The 12,439-nt window shown below is 33.3% G+C and overlaps 1 protein-coding gene across 1 annotated transcript; it reads right to left on the bottom strand.

The window, feature by feature from the left end:
- Positions 1-642: 642 nt before the first annotated feature.
- LOC111717304 (tektin-3) lies at positions 643-9,364 on the bottom strand. The gene is made up of 14 exons (XM_023492803.1): positions 9,320-9,364; positions 7,559-7,673; positions 6,665-6,741; positions 6,129-6,220; positions 6,009-6,058; positions 5,355-5,392; positions 4,013-4,079; positions 3,772-3,858; positions 3,124-3,222; positions 2,335-2,411; positions 2,214-2,247; positions 1,807-1,911; positions 1,056-1,123; positions 643-685 (listed from the first exon to the last, which is right to left on the bottom strand). Exons 2-14 carry the CDS (start codon positions 7,670-7,672, stop codon positions 643-645), a joined length of 951 nt encoding a protein of 316 aa, XP_023348571.1. The 5' UTR covers position 7,673; positions 9,320-9,364.
- Positions 9,365-12,439: the final 3,075 nt, after the last annotated feature.

The following is a 12,439-nucleotide window of genomic DNA, read 5'->3' as shown; positions in this document are numbered from 1 at the left end:
AGATCAGAGTTACGACTGAAGTCAGCATGAAAGATAAAGTACACAAAAGTTTCATAAGCGTTAATAATAAGTTTAATTACTAATACAATTTATTTACTATGTTTCTTACTTTCCATGGGGAGAATCATTACAAGCTTCTATATCCGGCCTGTAGATAAGTTTTTCTTGATTTTTCATTATTATTACAAAAATACAATTTTTTTGCCAAAAAACAGAAATATTGCTTTCACTTTAGGATTATGTTAAACATGTTCTTATAATCATCGGATTATGATTCCCTAATTATATTAATAAGCGGGGTGTAATTTGTAAATATTCATGTATGCACTGCAGCAGGATTAATTATATTGATGGAATTAAGCAGTAATGTTACCTTTCAATGTGTTATAAACCTTAAACCATTTTTAAATGAAAAGATGAGGCTAATTTCCTTTGTATTCTCTCTTGAAAAAAAAAGGTTACGGCAGAGATTGTTTTTAAATGTGGCAATTTTGAAAAATCAAGGTTTTTCAAGTTTCCTGTGAGTTCTGAACTCCAATCTTGTTTCTGCAAGCTTCAGCGGGGGTTCTTTAGCCCTCAGAGATTCCTGGGAGAAATAGTTGAACCGTGTAGACGTAGTTGAACCACTTCTCTTCATGTTTCTTACTTTCCATGGGGAGAATCATTACAAGCTTCTATATCCGGCCTGTAGATAAGTTTTTCTTGATTTTTCATTATTATTACAAAAATACAATTTTTTTGCCAAAAAACAAAAATATTGCTTTCACTTTAGGATTATGTTAAACATGTTCTTATAATCATCGGATTATGATTCCCTAATTATATTAATAAGCGGGGTGTAATTTGTAAATATTCATGTATGCACTGCAGCAGGATTAATTATATTGATGGAATTAAGCAGTAATGTTACCTTTCAATGTGTTATAAACCTTAAACCATTTTTAAATGAAAAGATGAGGCTAATTTCCTTTGTATTCTCTCTTGAAAAAAAAAGGTTACGGCAGAGATTGTTTTTAAATGTGGCAATTTTGAAAAATCAAGGTTTTTCAAGTTTCCTGTGAGTTCTGAACTCCAATCTTGTTTCTGCAAGCTTCAGCGGGGGTTCTTTAGCCCTCAGAGATTCCTGGGAGAAATAGTTGAACCGTGTAGACGTAGTTGAACCACTTCTCTTCACTTGATCCGGCGCAAAAAAGGGAAGCAGTTCAACTCCGTCTATATGTTCAAAACAGAAAAATGGGCCAAATCTTTAAATTGATTTTTTTTAAATCGAAGCGAAAAGAAACAATTAAATGTATACACAAGGAGGTAGCATCCCTAAAAGCCTAGTACTTGTTTGAAGTTTTCAAATAAATTGTTAACATAGATCCAGACTGCTATAGCATCCCTGAAAGCCTAGTACTTATTTGAAGTTTTCAAATAAAAGATTTACATAGATCCTGACTGCTATGGAAAGTTGCTACAATTTTGAAGGGTAAGGTACTGTCCACCATAGTATCAGTACAAGATAGATAAAAAGATATATGTTACCGCCATACTATTTCTATTGGTTCAGAATAAACATCAAACACATGACTGAACCCTGATTGAATTTCTGTTGCAATGCCTTAACCTTATACTTGTATTTTTGGTAACCCTAGGACCTATACATTCACATTTAAAAGCTATAAAGCACTTTAATTAAGAAATTGGAAAAATTATTCAGCCTTTCAACCTGTAGATCAATGTGGATTAGTAAAGAAACCGGTGCCCGGGACCAGGGGTCGGTTCGGTTAGAATTTAGATTGACCCTAGTCCACTGTAATTCACCTTTAGGATCTGAATATGCTTGTCCAGCTCAGAGATCTCGCTGAGGGTCAGCTCAAGATGGTTCTGCAGCAGGTGCTGGGATTCTTCAGTCTCAAGGATTCTCTCCTTAAAGGGACTGTTGACATTATTTCAAGTTACACTGCATGAGAAAGTTACATACCAAATTCACAACCATACCCTTTATACCTCTATCTTATTAAAGCTATAGAAGATATTGTCGTTTGCCCCAATTGAAATTAACTATTTGTAATATGAAAAAACGAAAATATCTCTGTCATTTTCCCCCATCAAAGTTTTCAAGGGTACCGTTGAGATCAGGGCACATAACTCTTTAAAGTCTCTTGAAATTACATCGACTTTTTAAATTCATTAATTCCATTTTATTCTGATGACCACTGTATTGTTACCTTCAAATTTCTATTTGTTTTAAATGCTGCCTTTCTTTTCCAGAGTTTTTTGGGTCTCACTGTTTATTTCCCGATGCAAAAATAGCTTTAAAATTCCACAAAGAGTTCCTTTAAAAAATACCTGGCATTGGTTGAATCTTCAATATTTTTGTCTGAATATTTGACCCAGGACTGGGGGGAACTTTTAGTTATATCTGCCTAGAGAACAAACAGATATAGTTCACATTGGTTGCAGAACCTTCTTAAAGAAACTATAGGCGTAATTTAAAGTGACCCTCCATTAGAAGAGTAGCATGTTGGATTCACAAGAGTATACACAAGAACCTTTGACTGCTCAAAGTTGTCTGTCTTATCTTCAGTAATTTACAGAAACGGTTTTAGTTGTAGATCAATTTGTTTACAAGCTCTTACATATTCAAAAACTGCTGTACTGTAAAACATTTAGTAATTCAAGAGACACACGTAACGGATCAAACAGTGATTTACGGGTATTCAAGCGGGTTTCGATATATTTACACAAAGAGATCTCTGTATTCGAAGAACAGAGAAATGACCGTCGAAAATCGGACATTACCCTCTATGCATGAGAGGTCACTTGAACTAAGGCTTACAGCACCTAAAAATAAAACTACTCTACTCTACTCTATAAACCATTTTGCACTGAGAACCCCATGTTGCTAGAGCACCGAGAGCTTTCAAAAAAAAATTTAATAAAGACCAATATTGAAAATTAACGGGGTTTCTCTCAAAATAATTAAAGTTTCAGTTTCATCAAACTTTTAAAGCTTAAATCTGCAATCTTCAGCAGTTTTAATCTCATCGAAAAATTATTCGCAGATTATTTCAAGAGTTTCCCGGATTTCACATTTTAAAAGACATATTTGTAAATATCTATGTTGCAATAGTCTACCTGGTTTATGCCTGGATGGATTGCTATCTCATGAGAGTTTGTGTTTAACTCGAAGCAGGTCGTATCAATCTCAATAGCAGTGCTCTTCCGTTGCAAATCCTAAGCAATTCGGGAAAATTTGGGAAAATCCAAAAAGTCGGTGATTTAGAGAATTTATTTGTAATTCCGAATAATTGAAAGCATATCTCACAAATTATTAGCTGGGCTTAATATGATCCGTCTTCAAAAAGTACTTACATTCTTCATGTTTTATTTATTATTGTATGTTTTTTGGTCAAATTCTGTTTCGTCCATATACATTTCAGTAAAATATATTATGCCGATTAGGATATTTCTTCATGATAGTACAGCTTTCCCCAAATATTTATCACCCCAGTCTAAAAGTTGCATGGTCCGTGTCGATACTACATGTACTGTATATTAAGTCCGTTGTACCGTACATTCAGGCTTCCCAGTTTAGAGTCGAACGAGTTTCCCAATAATTTGAGGACATACAAACAAGCACATATACTACAACTTTGTATATTTATAATATCAATCTATCACTTAAACATATGGCCTACAGACCAACTTTCAGGCATCTAGATCAAGTTGTACACTGTACTGTAAGATTAATGAGCTCTATTAAGTATATTTCGAACCCTATACCTGCTTCAAAGCCATCATAATCATTTCATTACTGGTGATTTGTGCAACAGCTAACTCTTGGTGTTGCCGCATTCCTTCGTGAACTCTCTAAAACAAGATTTAGATTTTCTGTCCTAGAACCAATCCAGGGAACCCAGCTAGGGAATTAGAATAAATGGAAAAGAACAGAGAACTAAACGAAATACTCAATACCATGTAAAGAGGGGCGCGAAGCATCAAAGGTTTAAGAAAATCTGTTTTCCTTAAGTTCTCTTGCCTCTGTGTCCAGGGCTATCTCAACATTATCCTTGACCTGGTCAATACCAACCCTAGGCAGCGGTTATACTGTCTTCTTTCTCCGACTATCAAGTTAGTTAGAGATGTACATCGTTTTTGTGAACAAACGAAACATTGTTAAATTAACAAACAATGAACGAATTTGATTGTTCACAAAAATAAAAGCGAACGAACAGTTCAACATTGTTAACGATCATTAGCACTGTATGGATCAGTCAAAATGTTAACGAACAAATTGAAGATAGAAAAAAAACGCGCCCATCTCTATTTACAATAGGGTAGGCCAGGCTTTAATCAAAAAATGAAATTTAACAAGTTCTATAAATAAGCAGTGAACTAACATGACAAATAAATTTTAAGAACATTTTACACTAGTTTTTAGATGGCGCTATCTCATATGTCCAACAATCAATTGTGCTACAGTTATTTGTACTACCATTATTTGTCCTAAAAACCATTTGTCCTACCATTATTTGTCCAAAAAACCATTTGTCCTACCATTATTTGTCCAAAAAACCATTTGTCCTACCATTATTTGTCCAAAAAACCGTTTGTCCTACACATCATTTGTCCCACAAATCATATTTCCTACAGATCATTTGTTCTACAGTTATGGAAAAAAGTCATTTGTCCTACAATACATTTGTTCTACACATCATCATTTGTCCTAAGCACTTTATTATGAGCTAAAATTATCATTTGATGTAGAAAATATTGAAATAAAATTTTTTTTAATATTTTATTGAAGTTGAAGTTCATAAACTTTTAAAACATGTGTAGGACAAACTAAGTGTAGGACAAATTATGAGTTGGACAAATGATTTCAGGACAAATGACTAAAGGACAAATGATTGTAGGACAAGTGATATTAAGACAAATGACATAGCGCCGTTTTTTTTATCTTAACTTAATTTATCTAAATCAGCACTATAATAAACGGACGCCAATTTTCAAGGTCAAAAAACGACGATAGATTTCTCGTTTATGGAAAGTGTATCGAAAGTATCAAGCAGAAAATTTTTAGCATACATTTTAAGACACAAAAGGTAAAATATAGATATACAATATAAGATGTTTTATAATGTAATATAAAGAAAGAATTAAAGTTTTTCATTTAAATTGAGAGACATAATTTTTTTCAGAAATAAAAAGAAAATTTTTGTTCAAGGAAAAAGCGTGATACTTCTTTTTCACATTTTACCAATGTTGATTTACAATTTGATTATATTAAAATATTAACTTAAACCTAGTTTTTAAAATTAAAAATTAGATTTTTAATTTTTTTGCTGAAAGCTGAAGACAATTTCCTGTATTCTCGGGCAGTCTTACAGATATGAACAACCTCCTAAAAATACAAATATGCAAGGGTGGTTTCAAGATTTAGTATAAGGGGGGGGGGGGGATCGCGCGAAGTGCGAAATCCCTTTTTTACCCCCCCTTTAATCTTATTAAAAGAAATTTCCCCCAGAAATAGAACTTTTTAGTTATAGAGGGGCGTCCCTCTAAAGTGGCCGATACAAATTTGATAAGATTTGTCCAATGCGCATATTTGGTGGAGGAGAATATATATAAGTTTATTGTTTACAATGTTGTCACTTCCAAGTAAACTGTATTATTTATATACAATATGTAAATGAAAATTATAGTTTAAATGAGAAATTACTTCGTAAAAAACCATGAGGGAGACAACCCTCCCCCCTCAAATTTCACTCAGGGGGGGTAATGGACTGCCCCCCCCCTCTGAAACCACCCTTGCAAATATGGATTTTAAATTTAAAACAAAACTTTCCAGGTGTGCAGCATTGTAATCATGTTTTGACTCATCTAGTGGGAGGGGGGGTTGACTGATTCTCCATAGTCCACCTATTGTATACGCCCCTGGCCCACTTCTTAACCAATTTCTCATAAAGGATTGAAATTTGGCCAACATATATGAATGATAAAAACATTTTAAAGTATACCTCAGGCCGTTTAGATTGTTGAATAGCATGCTCCAGTTGACGACTTGCCTCTAAACAACCAGAAAAAGTTACTAAAAAAACTGGGTTTTTTTTCAAACTCTGATAGTTAGTAAATTTGACCTGCGAGTAACTGGTCTTCTCTTTTCAACAGATCAAGCTCTCTTTGCAATTCTCTTTTCCAGGTATTTACATCTCTTGTTCTCTCATTCAATCTAAAGGAAATGTTATCCTTCAATCTAAAGGAAATGTTATTCTTCAATCTAAAGGAAATGTTATTCTTCAATCTAATGGGAATGTTATCGTTCAATCTAAAGAAAATGTTATCGTTTAATCTAAAGAAAATGTTATCGTTCAATCTAAAGGAAATGTTATCCTTCAATCTAAAGGAAATGTCATCATTCAATCTAAAGGAAATGTTATCATTCAATCTAAAGAAAATGTTATCGTTCAATCTAAAGAAAATGTTATCGTTCAATCTAAAGGAAATGTTATCCTTCAATCTAAAGGAAATGTCATCATTCAATCTAAAGGAAATGTTATCGTTCAATCTAAAGGAAATGTCATCATTCAATCTAAAGGAAATGTCATCATTCAATCTAAAGGAAATGTTGTCGTTCAATCTAAAGTTGCATCATCCCTTGCTTTACTAAACCTACCTATTAGTTGCATCATCTTGAGATCTTACTGTTCTTCGATCCCGATCTTCGACTAGACGAAGAGCCCTGTTTCTAACCTAAATTAAGATAATGATAATAACGATAATAACAATAAAGATTATTATGGAGATACCAATACTAAAAATAATATTAATAATTATGAAACAGATGTATTTGTTGCAACTTTTTCGGGTTTTAAACTGCTATTATTTCAAATCTAGAAGATTGTGGGATATTAGGAGCAGCAGAAATATGTTTTAAGATGAAACGGACAATCCTAGCTTTAGTAAGTTTACCGTGACCCAGGACAAGCTAAGTTCCAGGTTATTTAGTGTAAATCTGGGGACACGCGTAGCTTCAGTAATATTACCACAAGCCCGGACAAGTATGGCTATAGCTATTTCACCGCAAGTCATAGTTAGTTTATCGTAAGCCCGGACACAACTATTCTTAGTTAGTTTACCGTGAGCTTAGACACAATCAGATTTATTTAGTTTATCGTGACCCAGAATACATTTTTAGCGTGAGTAATTTTACCGCAAGGCTGGACACGACTAGTCACAGTTAGTTTACCGTGAGCCCGGAGACGACAAGTCATAGTTTGTATATCGTGACCTAGAATACATTTAGCGTGAGCAATTTTACCGTGATCCCGGACACGACTAGTCATAGTTAGTTTACCGTACGCCTAGACACAATCAGATTTAGTTAGTTTATCGTGACCCAGAACACATTTAGCGTGTGTAATTTTTACCGCAAGCCCGGACACTACTAGCAATAGTTAGTTTACCGTTGCCAGGACAAATTTACTTCTCGTAACACTTAGCTTGAGCTCGGACATACTTCGTTCTAGCTAGATTACCGTGAGGTTAATAGTTAGAACGGCGTGAATACCTCCTCTGAATGGTGTCGTGCATCCTCTGATTGCCTGAAGTTCTCGAGGTTGGAGTGCGCCCACTCAGCGTGGGAGAACGAGGTGGAGGACGAGTGAGGGTTCTCTATCTTCATCCTGAGAACGAGGTCAACAATTTTAGATTTTTATCTATAATTCGTTTAGTCGCTTTTCATAACAGTCTAGATCTAAAGAGTGTTACTAAAAACAGACACACACAAAATGCAAATTTTTATTAATTGGAGCTAAAAATGGTAAATTCAAAGATTAAAAATGTCCCAATCTGAAGATTTGCAATTTGACTTTGATGTTTTTATATTACTTAATATATAGCCTCCTTTATCGATCTGAATTTCTTTATCATCATCCTGGGGTCAAACTTTTTTAATTTTCATTCATAATGGGCTTAGTCAATCCCCTTCTATAGCTATAGCTGTTTAATTTAATTTGTTAAATATAGCACAGTGATTCTAAGGATGCAAGTTTATCGCGTAAAAATCTACGAGCAATTTGTCAATTGCTTCTTAAAAGCTAAAGCTAAAAACAAGGGCTTTATAGTTCCAACATGTTAATGTCACGGGCCCAGCCTTAGTACATTTTAATTTCCGAGTCGGTGTAGCGTTACATCCAGACCGGGCGTTAACTTTGGTCCGGGTGAGTATTAAATGTGAAATCCATGTACAAACTTGATAGGAGGGGAAGGGGGCGGTGGTAAAAAAATCGTATATTAGGAAATTACCGCTGGTTATGTACAAAATTGATNTCAATACAAACATTTCTTAATTATCTCTTGATGGATATATATCCCATATATTCGGGGAGGAAAGCTTCAATCCTTCAATACAAATATTTCTTAATTATCTCTTGATGGATATATATCTTATATATTTGGGGAGGTAAGCTTCAATCCTTCAATACAAACATTTCTTAATTATCTCTTGATGGATATATATCCCATATATTCGGGGAGGTAACCTTCAATCCTTCAATACAAACATTTCTTAATTATCTCTTGATGGATATATATCCCATATATTCGGGGAGGTAATCTTCAATCCTTCAATACAAACATTTTTTAATTATCTGTTGATGGATATATATCCCATATATATATTTATCAAGAAATATCGTTCATTTATAAAAGTATATTTGGCAGCTTGAAAGATGATTAAATTGTTTACAAAATTAGCACAAAACATCAGTTAAGTTGAGAATAAAAAAAATGAAATAACCCAGCCCGGAATTTTCCTGCAGGGTTTCATTTTAAGAGTAAGAGGAATTATATATTCTTTGACAAAATACATTAATGTTTTTTAAACTTGTGCAAATGGAATCCAAAGCAAATCTATAATCGCCGCAATCTTTAATTGATAATTCCTATAACTCTGCAACCTGATGGTGTAAACCCTTGATTTTTCAAACTTTGCCTATACCTAGCACTGAAAACTCCGGTTTTTTAAAACTACCGGCTTACAAGGCATCTCTTGTAAGATTGTACAGTATACATACAGACTATTGGCGGTTAAACGGGAAAGTACACCAAATAAATCAAAACCTTTCTAAAGAGATTAATGTGTTCGTCAAATTTACAGGTTGAAATATCAAATTTACAGGTTGAAATATCAAATTTACAGGTTGAAATATCAAATTTACAGGTTGAAATATCAAAGACCTACGACATCAGGTTGCAAAGAAACGAAAAGATTAAACAATTAAATAATTTTTGTTGTATAAATTATAATAATTTAAAAAAACTGGAAAACCTGAATTAGAAGATTATTCGTTTGTACAGTTCTATAGAAACTGCCTGATTCAGTGCCTAGTACTTATGCATTAAAAATTTATGGAGCTTTTTACAAGCAGGCTGAATCTGTTGTTAATTGATCTAAGTTGGAAAAATCAAAAGTTTACAAAGGTTGCAAAGATATAAGAGTTTGAAAATATGGGTTTGTGGCAAAGACTCAATTCCTTTGGATTTCTACAAGAGTTGGGAATATTTGTAGGAGAATGAATGTAAAAGGGGTGAAAAACAGAGATAATTTTATCCTTTAGTTCCTGGAATGAATAACTTAATTATTTCTAGTTTTACAATGTTACAACTCAAAGTTTTGATCAATTTATTTTGTTGTTATGATAAGAAACTTTTTTATTGAAATTCTTTTGAAAGTAAACTTTCAATATTACTTTTCACAAATTTGCAATTTATCAAAAAGGCATTCAGGGCTTAAATGGTTGGAAACATTTGAAAATTTAATTCAAATAATAAAAAAATGTCTTATACTATATCAAATTTTAAGGGATCCCTCCATGCTATTAATGCCCGATTAACAAAGGTACCCTTCCTATGCATCTGATCCATATTTTATGTTGCGCACCGGTATTGCATGTTTTATAATGTCTGGGGTAATATTATGTCTATAGAAGTCAGAACTTGTTTCTTGTGAATATCCCGTTATAGTAATGTGACATTTTTTAAATAAAAATGTCACATATAGATAAACTAAAATGCATGTTTCTCTCATAAATGTTTGAAAACCTTTAAATATTTACATCCTGATCTCTAGATGTTTAAATCACTGTCTTAGCATAGCAACGAAAAATCCAGTTTGTTTTCTACCATGTATTGCAACATATTCCCAGACCCAGACGTCTATATCTTTGTAACCTACTTTATACCTACAGCCCAGCGCAGTCAACTAGGCTTATAGAGTCTATAATCAGAGATTTTCCATCTTTGAGAGTGTTGGACAAAAGAATGTTAAAGTACTGCAAACCAAATCTCTAGAAACATATAAGATATTAGCGAAAAATAAGAGTTTTTATACTCTCCGCACTGCTTAGACTTTGCGTTGCTAAATTGTTGTTTAAAAGACAGTTTTAGGGAATAGTTTCAGAGTAAAACTTTATAGTCATAGATATTATTTTAGTTGAATATTTTAGCCTAAAACATTCATATTTACATCACTCTAAAAGTTAGACACTTTCTGATTATATAAGATATAGTAAAGCTTCATTTCTAGTTAAAGAATTCAACATCCAAAAACCTAGTTTTGTAGCAGTAATATCCTGCTACAGAAAATAACTTTAATTGAGTGTTGATCCTCAAATCTAAAAGTTTCCACATTGGATATCGAGATCAAGCGTTACCAAGACCAACGATACTCCACACAAATGTTATGACCTCAGACCATTTTTTTCTTTTTCTCGTGAGAAACTCTAGTATCTATGATATAAAATGTTATTGCGGAGGCTCGGTCAGGTACAAGGAGTATGAAATAGAAGGGAGATATAACTGACGCGGTTCGCCCTACCATATGATTATACATGCTTTGCAGACGGGTGCTCCATTTGTATATGAAATATTCAGAATAGGTTATTGTATAGGCGGTGATTCTACATCAGCCAAATATTTCATATACAAATGAAGTACCGTCTGCAAAGCATGTATAATTATATGGTAAGGCGAACCGCGTCAGTTATGTCTCCCTTCTGTCGCAAATCTGTGATGCTCATTGCGGTGGGGTTTCCATCCGTCTTTATAGTTTTACTAAAATTCATTTGGACTCGAAAAAATGAGTAAATACACTACATATCTTATTTATTTTTATGATATTAGAATATACGAATTAATTAACAGATATCAATTTACAAAAGAAAAATTATTTTATAATTACAGTGAGAGCCAGAAAACTCTGGAAAAGGAAGACGACTATAATATATGATGTTGTTATATAGCAAATAGATTTACCAGTAACTTGAAACCCAACTTGTTCAGTGAAATGAGTCTGTTTACACTGTAGTTGTGCAGTGTAAACAGACACATTTCACTAAATAAGTGTTTTATCAAGTTACTGGTGACGCTTTATGCTCTGTAACAACATATAATACATTTAGTTATTTTAATTTATGATGACCAAGCAAAGGCCATTTTATCTTTTCTTATTTATATTTCCTATCAAATCTCTTTACAACATTTTCCTAAGAGTACTACTGAAAATGAATGGGTTAAAGTTTCCTCTCTATATAAGGAGTTTAAAACAACATTCAGAGGAAAATGCCGCAAACATTCTTAAAGCGAAACTTGAAACTAAAAAACGTAATATATTTCTAGCACTTAGTGTGGCATATTTATTGATTTATTTTCGAAACTAAGGAGCAATAGAGAAAGCTTTAACAATATTGTACACCATAGGGCCATTAAAAGAGGTCAATATGGTCTTATTTTTAAGAAATAAACGATTTAATTTTATGCTTTTTTGGGCTTATTACTATTTGAGGTGGTGGAGATTACCAAGTGAGGAGCGCGCTTGCCGCAAAACAGATTTGGGTGGCGGTGATTACTATTTGAGGAACTCTGGACTCCCTCCCTCGTTTTGTGTCTATTCTGAACCAATAGAAATTGCATGGCGGTAACATCTATCTTTCTATCTATCTCATTATCCAATAGAGATAAATCCTTATATCGGCGCTATACACTAAATGGAAATATTTACTTCTACTGAAACTATAGTGTGTAAATTCTGTACAATCAAATAGTCTAAATTTGAATTATCAAAGGTTTAACTCTTTAGGTAGCAGAAATAGGAGTTTTTTCAATCTGAGTTTGTGGCAAAGACTTAATTCCTTAAGACAACCCATACTTTCCAGATCTGAGACTATTAAAAAATCTGAGCATTTTATGCAATATACGATATTCAAACTGTATGGTCTCAAATGTTGCTTTATCAAGCTTTGCACAATTTTGATCCAGACGAGAGATCATTATAGATTTCTTATCCTTTGGGGGTCTCCAGAAAAATCTACAGGGAGACCCAGAAAACTCTGGAATAGGAGTCGACTTTAAGACTCAAGTTATGCCTTTAAACAGTTCATTGAAGATGAGA

This window comes from Eurytemora carolleeae, unplaced genomic scaffold (genome assembly GCF_000591075.1).
Source record: "Eurytemora carolleeae unplaced genomic scaffold, Eaff_2.0 scaffold2497, whole genome shotgun sequence".
NCBI lineage: Eukaryota > Metazoa > Arthropoda > Copepoda > Calanoida > Temoridae > Eurytemora > Eurytemora carolleeae.
This window is presented reverse-complemented; position numbering and strand designations above follow the sequence as displayed.